Consider the following 19,091-nt stretch of genomic DNA (forward strand, 5'->3'; position numbering starts at 1 on the left):
ATTGGAGCTTCTGTGGTTGGATTGCTAGAGAATGCTCTCCTATAGGCTGATATACCAAACTGAGCTAGAAAGAGAACACAATTCTCAAATTCGATACATGGAACTGGCATATCTTGACAATTGCATAGTGGCGGCGGAGGTATGCACTCTTTCTTCCTTTCTTTCTTTCTTTCTTTCTTTTTTCTTTCTTTCTTTATTCTGATTGAAACTGTCTTTCCATGAACATGATGCCATCGTAGAGCGGACACCATGCTTCATGGAGCTCTGGTGGTATTTGTCAATTTATCGGATTATTTTACGTATTCGCTTGGCGAAAGTATCATCAAGTCAAGTCAAGTCAAGTTTATTTATGTAACCCTTTATCACAAACATGTCTCAGAGGACTTTACAGAGGATGTGTCTAGCTAGATCTAACTAAACACAATCAATGGTGAAAAAAATTATATATAAAAATTATATAGGACAAGCATAGCGAAAAACACAAGGTAGGCAAGAGCAGATTTTAGCAAGACAAACAATCTACCTATTCTACAGCCTAACCTACCCATCACCCCCAGCCTTAGACCCTAATGCACACAAGGAAAAACTCCCAAGAGAAACCTTAGTAGGAAAACTTGGAAGAAACCTTGGGCGGGCTGAGGCAAATAGGGAATAGTTCCCCCCCGGGACGGCTTAGCGTGCAATAGATGCCGGGCAAAACATTGACAGAGTCATGGGCAACAATAATGACAGGAGAAAACAGAGAGAGACAAAAAGAAGGAGAGGCAGCATGCGGCGATGAGAAGGGGCTGAGGCCAGCGCTAAAAATTCAGTGAGACAAGGGCAGCAGTCGTAATTCAGCGTCCAGGTGGGAACAGCGGCAGTGAAGAGCAAGGGCAGCACCCGCCACTGCCAGGTAGAACACTGCACTGGAGTCAGAGAAGAGGAGAGAGAGGAAGCCGCGTACACACACACACAACACAACCAGACACACACACACGTACAGAGGAACGATAGGTGGGAACAGCATAAGGGATGGGACCGAGGCACTAACAATCATTTACCACGAGAGTGACTCTACAATGACTCTTGACAACTATTTCTCGAGAATACCCGAGAATATTCCCTGAGTCAAGAAAAACTCGACCAAGACTATCCTTGAAGACAAGGGACAGCAGAATGCTACTGATGTTGAAACGATCATGAAGATGCTAGCAGTAAACATCCACCTGAATATTCTTCAGGCAATGGGCAGAATAACCGATAACATCACAAAGGTTATTGATGCTAAAGTTGACACAGTTCTTGCAGCCATAAAGGAACAACTGATGAAAACCTCCTAAATTCTCTTTTTATCTGCATGAAATTTGATGACTTACAATTAGTGATCTTACAATTAGAAAATGTGAAGCATTTACCTTTTATTTATCAGGGTACAAAGATTGTACAATTAAACAACAATTAAATCAATTACAGACTAATTAAAGTGTTTATAAATTATTTGTAGTAACTATGAAGCACTCTTTCTCGTGAGAAATAGAGTTTTCTCGCAAGAAAAAGAGTTTTCTCGCAAGAAATAGACTCAGGGGTGGGGTCATGTTATAAAGGTGCTTCAGTACCAGTCCACTTATGATGTGTATTTTACAGTAAAAATGAGTGGTGTACACTGAATATATACAGTCTCCTGGACTGTGAGGTAGGAAAACAAAGTTACTGCTGTTTATACATGACAGGTTGTTTCTTCATACAAAATAGATTCTGGGTTAAAAATTAAATGAAGAGGCTTTATACTAGGAGGGACAGTGAGGGTGGGTCATTTGACCCGAGTACAAGGGGAGCATACGATATATGAAGATATCACACGGGCTAGAGAAACAAGTGAGCGGAATGTAGGAGCGCATTGATGATTTGGACAATCGAGGGTGCAGATGCAGTGTGCGCTTGGTTGGTCTGCCAGAAAGTCTCAGTTTCATATCATATTCGACTTTTTTATTTCTTAAAAAAAGCCTCTGGGTCTTCTCTGCTGAAAATTGACATCTCCATCAAATCGATGGACACTCTTGCACATTATCGCAACATTTCTTGCAACTTTTTCCCAATATGCTCAATATTTTCTCAACATTTGAATTCAGATCATCAGTCATAATAGAAAACAATAATGGGCTGATCGCTGATCGTACTTCCTTGAGATGTACCATTCTCTGCTAAGTATCTGCTTGACAGACTCTCACCCTCTCTTAACTTCAATCAGTCTCTCAAACAGAGAATCTTTAATCCAGTTAAACATCCGTCCTCCAATTCTAAGTTTGCTTAGGTTGATTAATAAGCCTTCTTTCCTCATCATGTCATACACCTCAAAAAGACCACCGCTACTAGACCACAGTCTCTGCTCCTACGTTAGCTTAGACAGTATTAATATGGAAACCTGCCTTTGGAAAGCCAGTGTAGGGCTGGATTTTGGTTGCTGCATCTCTTCACTCTCCCTCACGTCTACTGTCTGTATGAGTGTGTCTGTGGCTGAATATGTCTGCTGAGTGTGTGGCTCATGCTTAGCACAGCTGTGTGTGTGTGGCTGCCTGTTTTTCCTCTTTCAGCCACCTGTCCGATGCATTGTTCCTACGTGGCGATGGACTAGCTTCTGTGGACGTTGGCAGTGGCCCAAGTCCAATCTCATCAAGTTTCTCATTAACGTTTACATCAGTGATTCTCAACCTTTTTCACATCAAGGACCCTAATTTAGTACACATTAGGGCCATGGTCCCCCATTTGATGAGATTTTGTCTCTCAAACCCAAATGTGAGAATATTTTTATTATTAGATATGATTTTGTCCATAATTCTATGACTATCTGTATTGTAGGTAGAGAGAAAACAGTGAAACTATGGTCAAAATAGTCATTCTTCTACATTCTCAACTTCTTGTCAATTAAATAATGGTTAAGTTTAACAATTCATAAATTTGCTGGGGACCCCCTGGAACCTCCTCAAGGACCCCTGGTGATCCCCGGACCCCACGTTGAGAACCACTGGTTTACATGGACAGCAATAATCCGACTATTGGCCTTATTTTAAATTAGACATTATTAAACCGGTGCATTACAACTTCCTGTGGCAAGTTCCTTTTTGCGACTTATTGGCAAACCAATCCAACCAAAGCAACAAAATTGTAATAGTTACTAGAACTAGATACAGAATGTAACAAATTAAACATTTTGGGCAGGTTGTGGAGAGATTTAATGAAGACCATAGCTGGCAGCAGGATGTTGTAATGCACCGGTTTCTCAATGCAGAAGCATTGAGAAACAGAATGTGAAAAGGGCCTATGGAGAAGTCACTGGAGCACACGGACAGTTGAAGCCTTTATTGTAGGTGCAAATATACTAATGTTTTGATGCCCACAGCTTCAGCCTGACCCCAAAAATGTTGGGACTTCTTTTTTCTGGTGTCAGTCAACTTTTTCCTCTGTAAACAAGTTTGCAACCGCTGGAAGGCAGAGCGTGCATCTTCAAGCAGTTGGATTGCCGCTTGAAGCTTAGATAAATAGTCCAATAGAGAGTCAGGGTTCGATTAAGGCATATACATGTTTAAAATGCCTTTCAATAATGCGGAATACTCCACGTCTTAATGCGATTATGCTTACTCTATGTAAATGTAACATTTGTCTCATCTGTTTTCTTATCTCATTGTCATTGTCCATGTCATTGTCCATTTTATTGCTTTGTCCTTGTACCTATTGCATGTCTATAGGTATGTTTCCATTCAGGTTTTGCGGCAAATTCTAAGCAATCTTTTGAGAAGTCGACAATCTTAAAATGTGAATCAGGTGCGTTTCCATCAACGTCTTTTAAGCGAATAAGTAGGTGTGAGACAAGATCACAAATCTCCTGAATAAAAAATAGAGGGCTTTCCAAGAGTTACTTGCCATCAGAGAAGTAATAATTGCTGTAATTTTCTGGTGGCCGTATTTCTTGCTTCCCTGCCACCTGTGCAGAATACAGGGTTAGGGTAACTCAACGTAATTATTAATTAATTAATTATTAATTAATTAATAAATATTCATATTTTTACATTTTCCTATTATACATTTCCAACGTCGTTTTTCGAATAACTTCTTTATCGACACACCAAAAAATCCACCTCAAGTGAACATAAAAACTGTTTGCGATATTTGGTGATTTTTTTTTCGAAATTTGGTGTTCCCATTCGGCTTATTCCCTTTCGAAACTTAACTTAACTTCGAAACATAACTTTTCGTATAAAATGGCTTGATGGCAAAGCCATTATTGTTCATTTTATTGTTTTGTCCCGGCACCTATTGCACGCTCCTGGTGGGGGATCCCTCTTTAACATGGCCCACCAAGGTTTCTTCCAGTTTTTTTCCCCTTATAATAAAGTTTTCTTGGGAGTTTTCCTTGTATGCAGTGTGGGTCTAAGGTTGGTGGTGCTAGGTAGGCTAGGTTATTTAGGTTAGGTAGGCCTGTTATGTCTCTCCAACATGCTATTTTGTGTTTTGTGCTTTGTTATGCTTCCTTGTGTTTTGCTTTGCTGCATGCTGTATTACATCATTTTTTTCTGTGATTGATTGTTGAGTAGTTAAATCTTGCTAAGCTCTCTGTAAAGTCCTTTGAAAAATGCTTGCAATGAAGGGCTATATAAATAAATGAACTTTGTTAATCTGAGCCTTCCTCACTTGTAGACACAATACAGGGTCCATTGTTCCCCTTCCTTTCCAAAATCCACTTTGATGCGGAGATAAACGTATTTGATCCCAAGTAATGTTAGCCTTTCAGTTATCATTCTCTCCGGCAGTTTTCCCATGTGAGTGTTCTGTAATTGCCTGTTCGGTCCTTACCTAGCTTTTTTACTGGAACAGTCACAACCCCATTCCTGAGGTTTTCCTTCTTGCCATACTCTATTGTATATTTCTAAAACGATTCTAAGGCTTTATCACTAAGGTGTGCTATCGTGATTTTACCCAGCTCTACTTACAGCTTGCTTTAATTCACCAACTGTAAAAGTTCAAGGTATCATCTCTTTCCTCGTCTTTCTCTAGGAGATCCCGAAACTCAGCCAGAGTCCTATCCCTCTCTCTTCTCCCTTCAGACATTTTGTTAGAGCTATGGACTTTGACAAATGTCTCTACTAGCATGTCTGTTTTTTCTTCAGTTTAAATTGCTTTAATAGCCCCATTACTCAATACTGGATACTTCCATTCCTTTTTAACTCGTACTTTACCATCCCCGGACCTGTTCAACACGATTGTTGCTTCCGAATGTGTCACATTCACCTTTATTAAACCATTCACAATCTCACCTGCAGTTCTGCCCAACTTCCTGGATTTGTGAAAAGGACCAAACCAAGTTAAAAACTATTAAACTGATAATACCATGTCAAAGAAGGAAATGGTCAAGGTTACACACACCTCACTAGGTGCTGATTTGTCTCTTGAGGGAACCTGATTACTTTGGCCGTATGATTGGACCATCTTATTTCCTGTCCCCTATATACACAGGCCCCATTGTAATGTTTATTCAGATACCTGACAAAGGTCACTTAGGTCAGTGGTTCTCAACGTGGGGTCAGGGGACCACCAGGGATCCTTGAGGGGGTTCCAGGGGGTCCCCAGATGATGTATCAATTGTTAAACTTCAGCATTACTACTTACATTTACAAGAAGTTTACAGAATTAGAGAATGTAGAAGAATGATTATTTTGATCATAGTTTGACTGTTATCTCTCTACCTACAATACGTCAATACGGCATGGAATTCTGGACAAAATCATATCCAACAATAAAAAATATTCTCAGATTTCTCAGAGACAAAATCTCATCAAATGGGGGTCTGTGGCTCTGATGTGGACTAAATTGGGGTCCTTGAAATGAAAAAGGTTGAGAACCACTGACTTAGGTGACACATTGTGTCTTGAAATAAAATTCTTGTAAGTGAAGACAGTGTGAGGGAGTCTACGGATTTTGATTTTATCCTTCTCCTCCAAAGCACCTGGCACACACAATTGTGCAAAGACTACCTTTTTAAAAAGGTTACACACTACCTTCACCTAAGACAGTGATTCTCAACCTTTTTCATATCAAAGACCCCTAATTTAGCCCACATTAGAGCCACAGACCTCCATTTGAAGAGATTTTGTCTCCAAATGCAAATCTGAGAATATTTGTATTGTTAGATATGATTTTGTCCAGAATCCCATGACTATCTGTATTGTAGGTAGAGAGATAACAGTGAAACTATGATCAAAACAGTCATGCTTCTACATTCTCTAATTGTGTTAACTTCTTCTAAATGAAATAATGGTGAAGTTTAACAATTCATCAATTTGCTTGGGACCCCCTGGAACCTTCTCAAGGACCCCTGGTGGTCCCTGGACCCCACGTTGAGAACCACTGACCTAAGACATACTGTAGTTGTGACCTGTGACAGTGTGTTTCCATGACATCTTCAATAACTGCTCCACACCACATTACCTGTCTTTCCTCTTGCCCCTGAACTTCCCCCAATTATTCTAAGTGTAGTTGTTAACATGGATTGTAGAAATGAACAATCACCAAACCAAAAATAATTTATCCTTATGTCCACTACAACATATTTCAGATCCTTTCCTGTTGCAGTCCGCCTATAAGGCAATGTTTGATTTACAAAAGTGGCACATCGTTCACCATTTCCAGTCTGTCTACCATTACTAATGCAATCATAACCTAAAATCTAAAGAGGGCCAAATGTCTTGTACACATATTAGCCTACATCAGGTTTCAATGCTATGGAGCCCCTAAAGTCCTGAAAGGTGATATTTTTTTTATCTTGTGCGCACAAGTTAATTATCTTGTGGGAACGAGTTATTATCTTGTGCGCACAAGATAAAAAAAATATCACCTTTCGGGACTTTAGGGGCTCCGTGCAATGCTAACTCATCTAGGTATTTTTGAATTCCTGTCCATTGGCAATCAGGCTCCTAGCATCCCAGTAAAGGAGAAGCATTACTGCATTCTGTATTCTACTGTATTCCTTAACTTCAAGATATTTTGCTGCACTGTTCACAATGACCTTGATCTTATCTGATCTGCCTGTGATGTGATCAACCATGAAAAGCACAAATTTCTCCTTATTCGCTAGTATGTGTTCTCATTAGAGGTCTTCACGGGTCCAAAATGACGGACCCGAACCCTAATGGACCCAGGAAATTCGTTCCGAGATCCGATAATTTTTAAAAATATATATATATATACCGACCCGTTTTTGCACGAGATATTACAGACTCGACCCGGTGCATGTCCGAGAGGAGAGAAACTCGGGTCTGGTTTCTCGTCTCGTCACGTGATCAGCGCTGATCACGGGTCTTCTTGGATCCACTCGGGTATTACACATAATGATACAGACCCGGGACCTGCAGTAATAGAATGGGACCTGACCCAGACCTGATTGACCATAATGAAACGTGGACCCAAACCTGTACGGCTCCCGGGTCGGGTCTCGGATCCTAGGGTCCGAGTAGACTCGTGAAGACCTCTAGTTCTCATCCATTCTCCTCTCTCCCTTTCTCCACTTTCTCCGCTCTCTCTACTTCTCTTCCTTTGCCTCTTACCATCTAAACTGCTTCTGTATACAAGACTTTCTTCTCCACCCGCACCCTTGCTGAACTTCCACAGTTTTCTGCCCCTTTTCATGTGAACGCGATCATAGCTGGATAGGTAAATCCTGGGTTGACAAGTTAATAACCACCTTCATGAGACCAGTTGGCGAGGATTGCCATTGTTAAGGTTTTGTGAAGCCCAGCTATCGCAAAGAAACCGCGACTGTGTTGAACTGGCTTCGTGACATAGGACACTGGTCTCATGAAGGTGGTTAACTCGTTCTGTCAACCCAGGATTCAAATCTAGCTCTGAGTGTGTTCACAGTAAAGGCGAAAAGGAATTATGCTGCATTCCATTGTTCTCGGAACTCTGAGAAAAACGACTTCCAACGCGGAAAAGTGCAACAGAACGGACCTTCAAGTCGGAATTCCCAGTCGGAAATTCGGGCAAGATTAATTCCATCCAAGTTCTCCAACATAAACAAAGAGGACGTCACAGCATCAATTTGTACTTGATACAACTTGATTTTACTTGATATGTAGTTTTTGTGTTAGGAAAAGGTGTTGAAACAACTTTGTAGTTTCCATTTGTAACGTAATTCAGTTGACTTCGTGCTTCGTTACTAGATAGAAGTCTACTAGTATGACTAGCCTACTAATGTTACTAGAGCTGTCAGATAGCTAACGTTAACGTTAATGGTAAAGGCCATGTTTTCCCGAGAAGACGCACTGGAATGCATTTAGATTGGAAGTCGGTAATTCCAACTCGGAACTATCGACTTCCAATGGAATGCACCATTAAACAGTGGTGGAAGAAGTACTCAGATCTTTTACTTAAGTAAAAGTAGAAATACCACAGTATAAAAATACTCTGTTACAAGTAAAAGTCCTGCATTCAAAATGTTACTTAAGTAAAAGTACAAAAGTATTAGCATCAAAATGTACTTAAAGCAACAAAAATAAAAGTACTCATTATGCAGAATGGACCATTTCAGAATAATACAGTACAGTATATATTATATTATTGACTTATAATTATTGATGCATTAATGTGTAAGCAACACTATTGAACTGTTGCTTACACATTAATGCATCAATAGCAACTGGAAAAGGTGGGGCTGATTTCCACTACTTTATATACTGCTGAGTATTTTACAGTAATCTATAATAATACATCACAATTTATTAGTTGATTATATTTTGTATTAATAATCTGAATCTGCAAAGTAACTAGTAACTTAAGTTATCAAATAAAGGTAGTGGAGTAAAAAGTACAATATTTCCCTCTGAAATGTTGTGGAGTAGAAGTATAAAGTAGCATAAAATGGTAATACTCAAGTAAAGTACAAGTACCTCAAAATTGTATTTGAGTACAGTATTCGAGTAAATGTACTTAGTTACTTTCCACCTCTGCCATTAAAATATGAGCACACCACTAGAATCGAAAAATCGAAAAGCAATACAAATTTTAAATAATTAAATAATAAAACAATAATCGGCTATAAATACTTGTGGGGTCATCTAAACATATACTGCAGACAATTTTAACATGTTAAGTACACTGTAAAAGTGGGAAGTATGGCATGATGCAGTATTTGTGAGAGAGTGTGCTGGTGTGGCTGAGTTTGAGCCAGGCTGAGGCCAAGTATAGTGAACACGCCTGCCGGTGACCACTGGTTACAATGATGTGACAATATGATTTAGTCCAATTGCTATGACGTGGAGTGATGTCAGAGGGATGAATGGGACATGGTTGAAGCCACATGGTGTAGCCCCTATATGGTATAGCCCGGTGGTTCTCAACGTGGGGTCCGGGGACCACCAGTGGTCCTTGAGGGGGTTTCAGGGGGTCCCAAGCAAAGTGATAAATTGTTAAACTTCACCATTATTTCCCTTACAAGAAGTTAACAGGATTAGAGAATGTAGAAGAACGACTGTTTTGATCATAGTTTCACTGTTATCTCTCTACCTACAACACAGATAGTCATGGAATTCTGGACAAAATCATATCTAACAATAAAAATATTCTCAGATTTGGGTCCGAGAGAAAAAATCTCATCAAATGGGGGGGCCGTGGCTCTAATGTGGACTAAATTAGGGTCCTTGTTGTGAAAAAGGTTGGGAATCACTGGTATAGCCCCTTAAATTAGAAGAAGAGTAGAGATGATGAACATAGGCAGGCTATCTGAACAGTTGATCAAGTTTTCCATCAAGACAGTTACCCATTAAAATCATGATTATGGAACTATTTGATTATGGATTATTACATTAAATGTACTGTAAATGCTATGACTTTCACAAAAAAAATGCATCTCACTTTATAATGTAAAAACCAGCATAAAAGGTAATACCTTGTATTACATCAGTGATTCTCAACCTTTTTCATATCAAGGACCCCTTATTTAGTCCACATTAGAGCCACGGACCCCCATTTGATGAGATTTTGTCTCTCAGACACAAATCTGAACGTCTATCTATTGTCAGATATGATTTTGTCAAGAATTCCATGACTATCTGTATTTTAGGTGGAGCGGTGACGGTGAAACTATGATCAAAATAATCATTCTTCTACATTCTCAAAGTGTGTTAACTTCTTGTAAATGAAATAATGGTGAAGTTTAACAATTTATCAATTTGCTGGGGACCCCCTGGAACCCCCTCAAGGACCCCTGGTGGTCCCCGGACCCCACATTGATAACCACTGCCTTACATTACAACCCAAAGGTTATTATGATACGGGTATTTACTACAAAACCAAACCCCTTAATATTATCGCTGAAATGTCCTTAATTTCTTCATTACATAAACATTAATTGTCTATTAAAAATAACATAGCTTTAAAAAAGTATGGTTAGTATCATGGGCTTTTAATGGATTTATTCATGGGTTGATGCATGGAGACACTAGTAATTAAGGGATTTTTCATGCCTTTTGTGCATGGTTTAGCGTACAGGGTTAAGTGGAAATGAATGGAAAAGTTCCTGTCTCCCTGAATTTTACATTAAATTGAAAGGAAGGAGTCAAAGATTAAGGGGTGTTCAAGGTGTTTTTTATGGGGTTTCCTCCATTAATAACTCCCTTAATGCATTTTAAGGGGATTTTGCATGAATTAAGGTGTGGATTAATGTAAATGTAAGGATATTTTGGGCATATTTTGGGACTTTTTTGCCACATGTATTTCAGTATGTGCAGTGATTACATTATGATAATAGTGAGTGATTGTGAAGTATGTAGCTGTGTGTGTGTGTGTGTGTATTTAGATTTCCGGCAGGATCAGACTAGACGCTGTTAGCGCATTGCTGCCACTCCCCGGAGGAAATCAGAATTACTCTTTCCATTCCGATTAGACCTATCACGTTTCCTTGGATAAAAGGCCTTTAGGATTTGTAAATAACCAATGAGCAAGCTCTGCTCTGAAAATATGGGCGGAATCGATATTCTGTTCCAATCACAAATCGTGCTTTGCCGCGATGGGCGGGGTTTGGAAAGGGGCGCTCTTTACTATGCTGAAGCTCACGCGCAAGCAGTAGAGCGAAATGGCGGTGCCAGCAGAGAGGATGGAGGTAAGTCCTTACGAAACAACCCGAAACCATTCTCAACTTTATGGCCTTCACTCTACATATACATATTTCCCTATTTCAGGAAATATCTTGTAAACTGTCGTATTTGGTGTTACTTGTGGCTTTCTTCATATACGCACTTGAAAATGAAGCATCCATTTTACTCGGGCAGATATTTTTTTTCTGTCGTTTGCGCTCATTCATTTAGCGTCATAAATTGGTTAGCAACATAACTCAATGGATTAATACGTGCCGCCGATATTTAATAGGGAGTGTATGTTGATATACGTGTAACTGAGTAACAAAAATGTTCGTAAATTGATGCGACAGCCAGCAGTTAATCCGTGTCTGGCCAGCTGCTGAGCCTGAGACCGCATGGGGGCTAACGTGTTAGCTAGCTAGTTAGCCACTTTCGGCACGGATGCTGCCTCATGCTCCCACCAGCTTTATTCAGTCCAAATGTTATCTTACTGTCGAGCAAATGGCAAACTGAGACGAAGATAGTTTAAGCTTGTCATCCAATTCATTCAGTAATAGTAGTGACCCCATTTAAACTGCGGGCTTGCCGGTAGGGCTTGTTGGCCGGCTAAACGGTACCATACCACTCCATAGAAAAAGCCTGACAACTTGTAGCTTTCAGTCTCAGTAACGTTACAACTGAGTGTGGAGGCCTACCACTGGCACCTGGCGATGAATTGTAATTGGGAGGACTTTGAGAAATCATTGTTAATTTAAAATATTTAGTAGTCAGTGGTAATGATTGAAGATGGCCATGGTCGTCATTATAGCACTACCAACCATGTGCTCTCATCCTTTGTGCCGGGGGGAAAGTTCATGCTGTACAATACAAACTCAGTTGGTTTGTGAAGGCAGTCGAATTTCCAGCCTAGTAAAAATGATCTTTTATAAAGCAGTTATGTGTACTGCAGTTTGTTACTTGAGTAAATTAAGTCCGACCCGATTTCTGGTTGTAACTTTGTCTGTCTTTGGTGAGATTTCTCAGGGGGAGAGTTCAGCCAAGCCTGCAGCTGAAGACATGACCTCAAAGGACTACTACTTTGATTCATATGCCCACTTTGGCATCCACGAGGTAAAGGAAAAAAGCACTACCCTTTATGGCTCTCATTTTAGTTGTTTACACTAACTTCCACTCTGGCATATTTGGGCTCATCAAAGTTTACATATTTAATCCCACAGAGTCACTAAACTTTGTGTATATTCACTGTTGGGGTTTATTTAATTGCCCCTTTTCAATGTCATTGCAGGAAATGCTGAAAGATGAGGTTCGCACTCTTACCTACCGCAACTCCATGTTCCACAACAAGCATCTGTTTAAGGACAAGGTGGTGCTGGATGTGGGCAGTGGGACAGGCATCCTTTGCATGTTTGCTGCCAAAGCCGGGGCCAAGAAGGTCATAGGGGTAAGTGTCGTGTTCCCTCATATCAGAACTACAGTATTTCCTCTAATAGTGGCCAGTAGTCAATTAAAAGCCGGGTCTCCGATAATGGCCGGGGCTGTGGTCGACACGAACAAATAAAGGCCGGCCCCAAATAGGGCTGGGCAATATAACGATATTATATCGATATTGTGATATGAGACTAGATATCGTCTTAGATTTTGGATATCGTAATATCGTGATATGGCATAAGTGTCTTTTCCTGGTTTTAAAGGCTGTTCTAGCTGTTCTATTATTTGCCTTTACCCACTTAGTCATTATATCCACATTACTGATGATTATTTATCAAAAATCTCATTGTGTAAATATTTTGTGAAAGCACCAATAGTCTTCCCTACAATATTGTCACAATATCGATATCAAGGTATTTGGTCAAAAATATTGTGATATTTGATTTTGTCCATATCGCCCAGCCCTACTTACAACTGAACATTTAGCCCACTTCATAGAAAATACAGAGATATATATCGTGTATCGTCATTCAGCCTAAAAATACCGAGATATGATTTTTGGTCCATATCGCCCAGCCCTAGCCCCAAATACAGGCTGGGGGAAAAAACAACGGAAACAAGCGTGACAAGCACGTACACACTGTAGGCCGTCAAAGGGTGGGGAAATTTTTGCAGACCGACTGACAGAGCGAGCTATAGAGCTGCTGGTTGCAGCTAAAAACAACGGTGGGTACCGGTAAACTCCTGGTGCTGTCGTCGATTACCGTAATAATCGGTAATGCATTGCAGTAACAAAAAAAACTGCTACCTAACGAACCCCGACAGAAGCAGATCAGAAAACAAGGAGGCTTCGTACTAGAATATGAGCAAATATACTTATCAAACAGAGGGAATTAGAAATAAAGGCCTGTCTCTAATATAAGCCTGCTTCCAATAAATGCCTGGTACCCTCTGCGGCTGAGGTAAATGGCGGCCCAGGCCAATATTAGAGGAAATACGGTACTTCAAGGCTTGTGTGGTTTTCTAGACTGGCTGGAATGGAACACTCCCACCCACTTGGTGAAAGCTTCCTACACTGGCTGGTAGTGTTGAGTCTGGGGAAATGGCTCCCTATAGAGACAACATAAGTTGGTGATGTGTGGATTTTAAAAATGTTTTCTGTTTTGTTTGTGTTTATAGATAGAGTGCAGCAGTATCTCGGACTACGCTGTGAAAATTGTCAAGGCTAACAAGCTGGATGACAGTGAGTGGATTTAATAAAATCACATGGTGATATCTTTACAGTTTTGCCATGACTTGAATGGATCTCCCATGTTTAACCTGCATCTGACTTTGACTTCCTCCCTCGTCTCTCAGTTGTGACGATCATCAAGGGCAAGGTGGAGGAGGTGGATCTGCCAGTGGAGGGAGTAGATATCATCATCTCTGAGTGGATGGGTTACTGCCTCTTCTACGAGTCCATGCTCAATACAGTCATCTATGCCAGAGACAAGTGGCTGGTAGGTGTCTGTGTATGCTGTGGTGGTGGTGGTGGTGGTGGTGGTGGGGGGGGTCCTTATGTTTGAACTTGAAAGACCAGAGCATCCCTTGCTTGTCCTGGTCTCTGTTGCCTGTAGGGATGTAACGGTATACCGCGGTATCAAGCAACCACGGTTCTGAACCGTAAGCCCTGTAATACCGTGCCCACGGTATAAATTTATGTTGCGCAGTGTGCATATGCACAGCGCCGCACACCACTACAGTGGAGGGTTTCCTATCCACAGCTCCACTCGTGACAGCCAGGGGAAAAAATTAAACATCACAATTCAAGTTGCTAGCAATATTGAATTGCAACAGTGGACTATCTAATTTAATATACATTATTAAACTGCACTAGATTACAAGATTGTATGTATTTTCCATCTTTAATGCAAAATAAACTATTTGATGTTGCACTGCAGGGCGCTAGAACATTAACGTTATCTCACTAAGGAGGACCCTTGCGTTAAACATTTTTATGTAAATGTTACAATGCTAATGCATGAGAGTTTCATTTAAATACACACGTTTCAGTGCAATAAAGCAATATTTTTCTTCAAAGCAAAATACTTGGTTTTTTTTTTTCGATGGGCCATAGTACGTTTAATTAAAAGGGGGAAAAATTAATACCGTGGTATTGCGGTACTGTACTGTGAAATTTCTTACCGTTACATCCCTAGTTGCCTGGGTGGCTGTGTTGTGCTGTGGTGTTATGCAGGCAGGGATGTTAGTGCACAGCTGCTACCAAATGTCACTGCTGTGAATAGCCTGGTAATCTGTTGTTCTAAGTCTATTAACCTTCTTTCTTTCCCTCTCACCCTCTGACAGAAACCAGATGGTCTGATTTTTCCAGACAGGGCAACCCTCTATGTCACAGCCATCGAAGACAGGCAGTACAAGGACTACAAAATCCACTGTGAGTAGCCTTTCGGGGCTTTGAATCTGGGCTTTTCCAGCCACACACTACCTTCTGGACTTGTGGTCCCATTAGGATTCAATACTGTATAGTGACAGAATGAAGATAGGAGGAGAGGATTTGTTTGAAATTGAATGGCAGTGGAATTCACTTATTTTTCTCTGCTGTACACAATATTTCCTCATGCCAGTGTTTCCAGTTCTGTGCCATGAAAAAGTCTGCAGGTTTTTATTCCAACCAAACACCTGAGCAGCTGATTTCACTGAAACACCTTCAATCAAATGAGCTGCTGTAGTGATTGGTCGGAATTGGAAAACCTTCACTCTTCAGGGCACAGGACAGGACACCATTAGCTCCACATGGAGCTTTTCAGAAAACTGAATGGCCACGGTGTGACAATCTGTGCACGCATGTTGTGTATCTGTTTCCTGTCAGGGTGGGAGAACGTGTATGGTTTCGACATGTCCTGCATCAAGGAGGTGGCGATTAAAGAGCCCCTAGTGGATGTGGTGGACCCCAAGCAGCTGGTCAGCAGTGCCTGCCTCATCAAGGTGGGTGGTTGGACGGCTGGTTTGACTGGGATACCTTCCTGAATATAGTAACACCAAATAGGCCTGTAAATTTTATGGTAAGATAAACATGTTTCATTGTCTCTCAGCCAGTCACTATCAGTTTCATTCAGCTTTACATTAATGACAAACAAAATGAGGCGAGAGCAGGTTTAGTTTTAAATTCAGATTTCCTCAGCCACTTGTACAATGGATCTTTTATGTGTTCATTTTTTCTTTGTGTCTCTACATGGGACAAACGTTAATTTTCCATTAACGTTAGGCCATAGTTGGCTATCCATGAAGTTTAGACACTACTGCTTTGTGTAGAGCAGTGCAACTGGCAGCCCATCAGAAGCCTGTTTGATACAGTCTTTGTTACATCTGCCAAAGGGGAGCGGAGGACATGGCTTCCCAAATAATGCATATTTGCAATAATGCAACTTCTGAATGGATTCATGTAACTTAGTGTGCCTATCAGCAGACGTACAGTACAGTAAGAGGCAAACCCTCCATTATAAGCCTAATCAAACAACAGCGGGGGGGGGGTACTGGAAAGCGCATTTCCAGTTAAGACTTAACCGCCCTGCCAATTTGTCCAGAACTTGTTACAGTGGTCAAAGAGCAGCCCTAATGGCCACTGAATAAATGTAGTGCCGATTGCGGGTGGTAATTTCAGACCCTGAATCACTTGCAACTCTGAAATTCAACTGATTTGGTTTCCCCAATGTTGTGTTTTGTCTAGGAGGTGGACATCTACACAGTGAAGATCGACGACCTGTCCTTCACCTCACCGTTCTGCCTGCAAGTGAAGAGGAATGATTACATCCATGCTCTGGTCACCTACTTCAACATAGAGTTCACCCGCTGTCACAAGAGAACCGGCTTTTCCACCAGTACGTCTGCTTCCTTTTAGACACAACACACCTATTGTGTATACAAATACAGGGACATATAATCATTTTTTAATTTAAAAATCCAGCTGTCTCACAGCCTAAATCAGGAAATGGGGCTGTACCAGACAAGAGCGTAAAATCCTGCCTTGGCGATGCCTTGGGTTTCACTCCAAGTTTGAATTCATCACTTCCTCCGTGGAGAAGATTTCCCACTAGTGACCATCCCAGACAGAATTTAATTTGTGAAAATGAGGTGATCATTTTCACAAATTAAATTCTAAAGTCACTAGTGGGAAATCTTCTCTCACACAGAACGTGATGAAATAAAACTTCGAGTGAAATCCAAAAGTGTCTCCTAAACAGCAGTGAGCACTCCATTCAGAGAAAACTGGACTCGCCAACATGAAATCTTAAAGTCCCCATGAAACGAACTCCCATTACTTTGACTTCCTGGAAAACAGTATATTTAATGGTGACCTCATGCTGCAGTAATAGGCATAAAAATGTGAATTCCAACCAATAAAAATAAAATTTCAGCTGCAAATTTGCAGCTTTCTCCAAAACAACTGAAGTTGCTGGAGACCTGTCTTCAAATGAAATATTGGAAAACAGCCATAAAATGGCTCCATGCAGCTCTGACAGCATACTCCCAAGTCTCTTGAAGCCAACAGAATAATGGCATAATTTCCCACTTTCTTGCTCAGTTTTCTCAGTCATGGGGGATTGCAGCTTTTCACCTAGACTTACATGGTGTGGCAACTGTAGAGAAATTGAATAATGCGTTAAGGTACTCAACCTTTTCCCCTCTCCAGGTCCTGAGTCTCCCTACACCCATTGGAAGCAGACGGTCTTCTACCTGGATGACTACCTGACTGTCAAGACTGGTGAAGAGATCTTTGGCACTATCAACATGAAGCCAAATGTCAAGAACAACGTAAGAGCAGACCTGAACTACCCTATTCCACCCAGTGTTGGAAGATAAGAAATGGCTCGCACGAGTGAATACAATCACTTGTGTCCATGCTTGATTTTGCATGTTGCTTCTACACTGAAATCAGTTGCAGTGTGGCTCCTGTCTGACTTGTTGCTGTCTTTGGTTTTGCAGAGAGACCTGGACTTCACCATAGACATCGACTTCAAGGGTCAGCTGTGTGAGGTCTCCAAAACCTCCGAGTACAGAATGCGCTAGGAGCGTCCATCCCTGTGTTTGTGTGTATATGTGTATTAGAGGAAGGATAATGAGGTCTGAATGAGAGTCTCTGTGTTAGAGGCAGTTCCATTCTCCTCTAAAGCATCATTTTTAAAGACTGGCTTTTGTGTAACGTTTCCTGTTCCGATGTTGTGAGTATATAAAAGGTTTTTCCAAAATCTTTAGGGCCAAAGTGAATTTGCCTCGTGATTCATTGTGCAATAGTCACTCAAAATGTGTTTGTTCCACATGTGCCGATGTGTTTCCTGCGTCCAGCGTATTTTGAGTTTTCTTTTTGACCTTTGCATGCTCCGGATCCACATATACACACAAACACTCCGGCCCTGCTGACTTGTCTGTACATAGTGTTACTGTTCAGTCACTTTGGCCCCCCCCTCTGTATAGTCATGGCTCTTAATGACGTGACCTAGCTACCTGAATCCTCCCAGTCTTTTATTCTGATTATGTTGAAGCCTCCTGTGGCTGTCTGAAGCCCCATCAGACAATAAGATTGTCTTCCGTTGGATGGAGAAAGTCAGATATCAGTGGTTGTTTGTTTTTTTGTTTGTTTTTTGAATTCCTTACAAGCAGTTAAAGGGACAGACCCATTAGGCCCCCAACAGTTGAGTTGTGGCTGTAATGAAATGAGAAAAGTGGCTCTTGTTTTTTTTTTGTTTTTTTCATCTCCTCTATCAATCAGTATACGCCCAATCTACTTGACAAGCAAGTTATCTCTCCAAATACATCCTTTCCCTAAAATTGCCCTTCAGCAGTGCTCTCATTGAGGCGTATGTCCAAGATGATTGCCAGGTTGCAAACCTTTCCAAAGGGACCCCATGCCCCCCACACCCCTTCACAGTGCCCCCAGCTGTCCTCCCTCCCTGTGTGTTTTGGCTTTTATGAGATGTTTTTCACATCAGAACTCATTACAGCGACAACTAGGACCGCCTCCCCATTTCCCTTTTAAGAAAACCGCACTTCAGCAACACTGGTGGGTTTTGTTTGTAGAGTTTAGTCTAGTCAATACTGGACCTGGAGAAAAAGATGGTTTGCTGGGACCACACTGATGTCAGATGTCCCTCCAGTTGTTTCTCCAGGACTGGTTGGAATTGGCTCCATCAGCCCTGTCAGTTTTCCAAGAGCCTTGTCTGTGGTGGATTCAGAGCCCATACATCTGGAGTGCTTACCTTGAAACCAATCTGTCTGAGGCTGATTGAGCCATTCTTAATGGTAGTGCCCTATCCGGCCCAGTGCAGGGAGAGGTGAGACTGACCACAGTTTTTCATTTTGTTTTGTTTTTTTCTTTTTTTTTTTTTGTCTGCTGCTTTTTTAATAAAACTATTAAACTGGATACTAAATGTGTCGCTGCCTCTGTGTTTCATACTTGCACTGGCTAGGAAAAAGTTCCTTAGCTCTGTAGTATTTTCCCAATAGCATCCCTCTGAGGATTTTGATCATGCTGTTTTTTCCTTTATGCTGATACTGGAACAG

The 19,091-nt window shown here is 41.1% G+C and overlaps 1 protein-coding gene across 2 annotated transcripts; it reads left to right on the forward strand.

Moving 5' to 3' along the window:
* Positions 1 to 11,074: 11,074 nt before the first annotated feature.
* On the forward strand, positions 11,075 to 18,951 carry prmt1 (protein arginine methyltransferase 1). Of its 2 annotated transcripts, none has more exons than XM_071518997.1 (10): positions 11,075 to 11,128; positions 12,129 to 12,215; positions 12,391 to 12,546; positions 13,713 to 13,776; positions 13,890 to 14,032; positions 14,880 to 14,967; positions 15,403 to 15,518; positions 16,261 to 16,411; positions 17,224 to 17,345; positions 17,517 to 18,951. In XM_071518997.1, the coding sequence occupies exons 1-10, from the start codon at positions 11,102 to 11,104 to the stop codon at positions 17,598 to 17,600; spliced, it is 1,038 nt and encodes a 345-aa protein (XP_071375098.1). In that variant the 5' UTR covers positions 11,075 to 11,101; the 3' UTR covers positions 17,601 to 18,951. The 2 variants fall into 2 exon arrangements, with proteins under 2 accessions (XP_071375098.1, XP_071375097.1); XM_071518996.1 differs by having other exon boundaries at positions 11,081 to 11,128; positions 12,120 to 12,215.
* Positions 18,952 to 19,091: the final 140 nt, after the last annotated feature.

The sequence above is a fragment of the Centroberyx affinis genome, unplaced genomic scaffold (assembly GCF_046629955.1).
Source record: "Centroberyx affinis isolate AG114_WGS23_722 - 3 ecotype Tasmania unplaced genomic scaffold, CSIRO-AGI_Caff_v1 ptg000647l_1, whole genome shotgun sequence".
NCBI classification, from domain to species: domain Eukaryota; kingdom Metazoa; phylum Chordata; class Actinopteri; order Beryciformes; family Berycidae; genus Centroberyx; species Centroberyx affinis.

Excerpts from the sequence above, each read along its gene's own strand:
- prmt1 (XM_071518996.1), top strand. The coding sequence starts at position 11,102 with ATGGCGGTGCCAGCAGAGAGGATGGAG. Across the intron at positions 12,547-13,712 it reads GGGCCAAGAAGGTCATAGGG|ATAGAGTGCAGCAGTATCTC; the intron begins GTAAGTGTCGTG and ends TTGTGTTTATAG. Across the intron at positions 14,033-14,879 it reads ATGCCAGAGACAAGTGGCTG|AAACCAGATGGTCTGATTTT; the intron begins GTAGGTGTCTGT and ends ACCCTCTGACAG.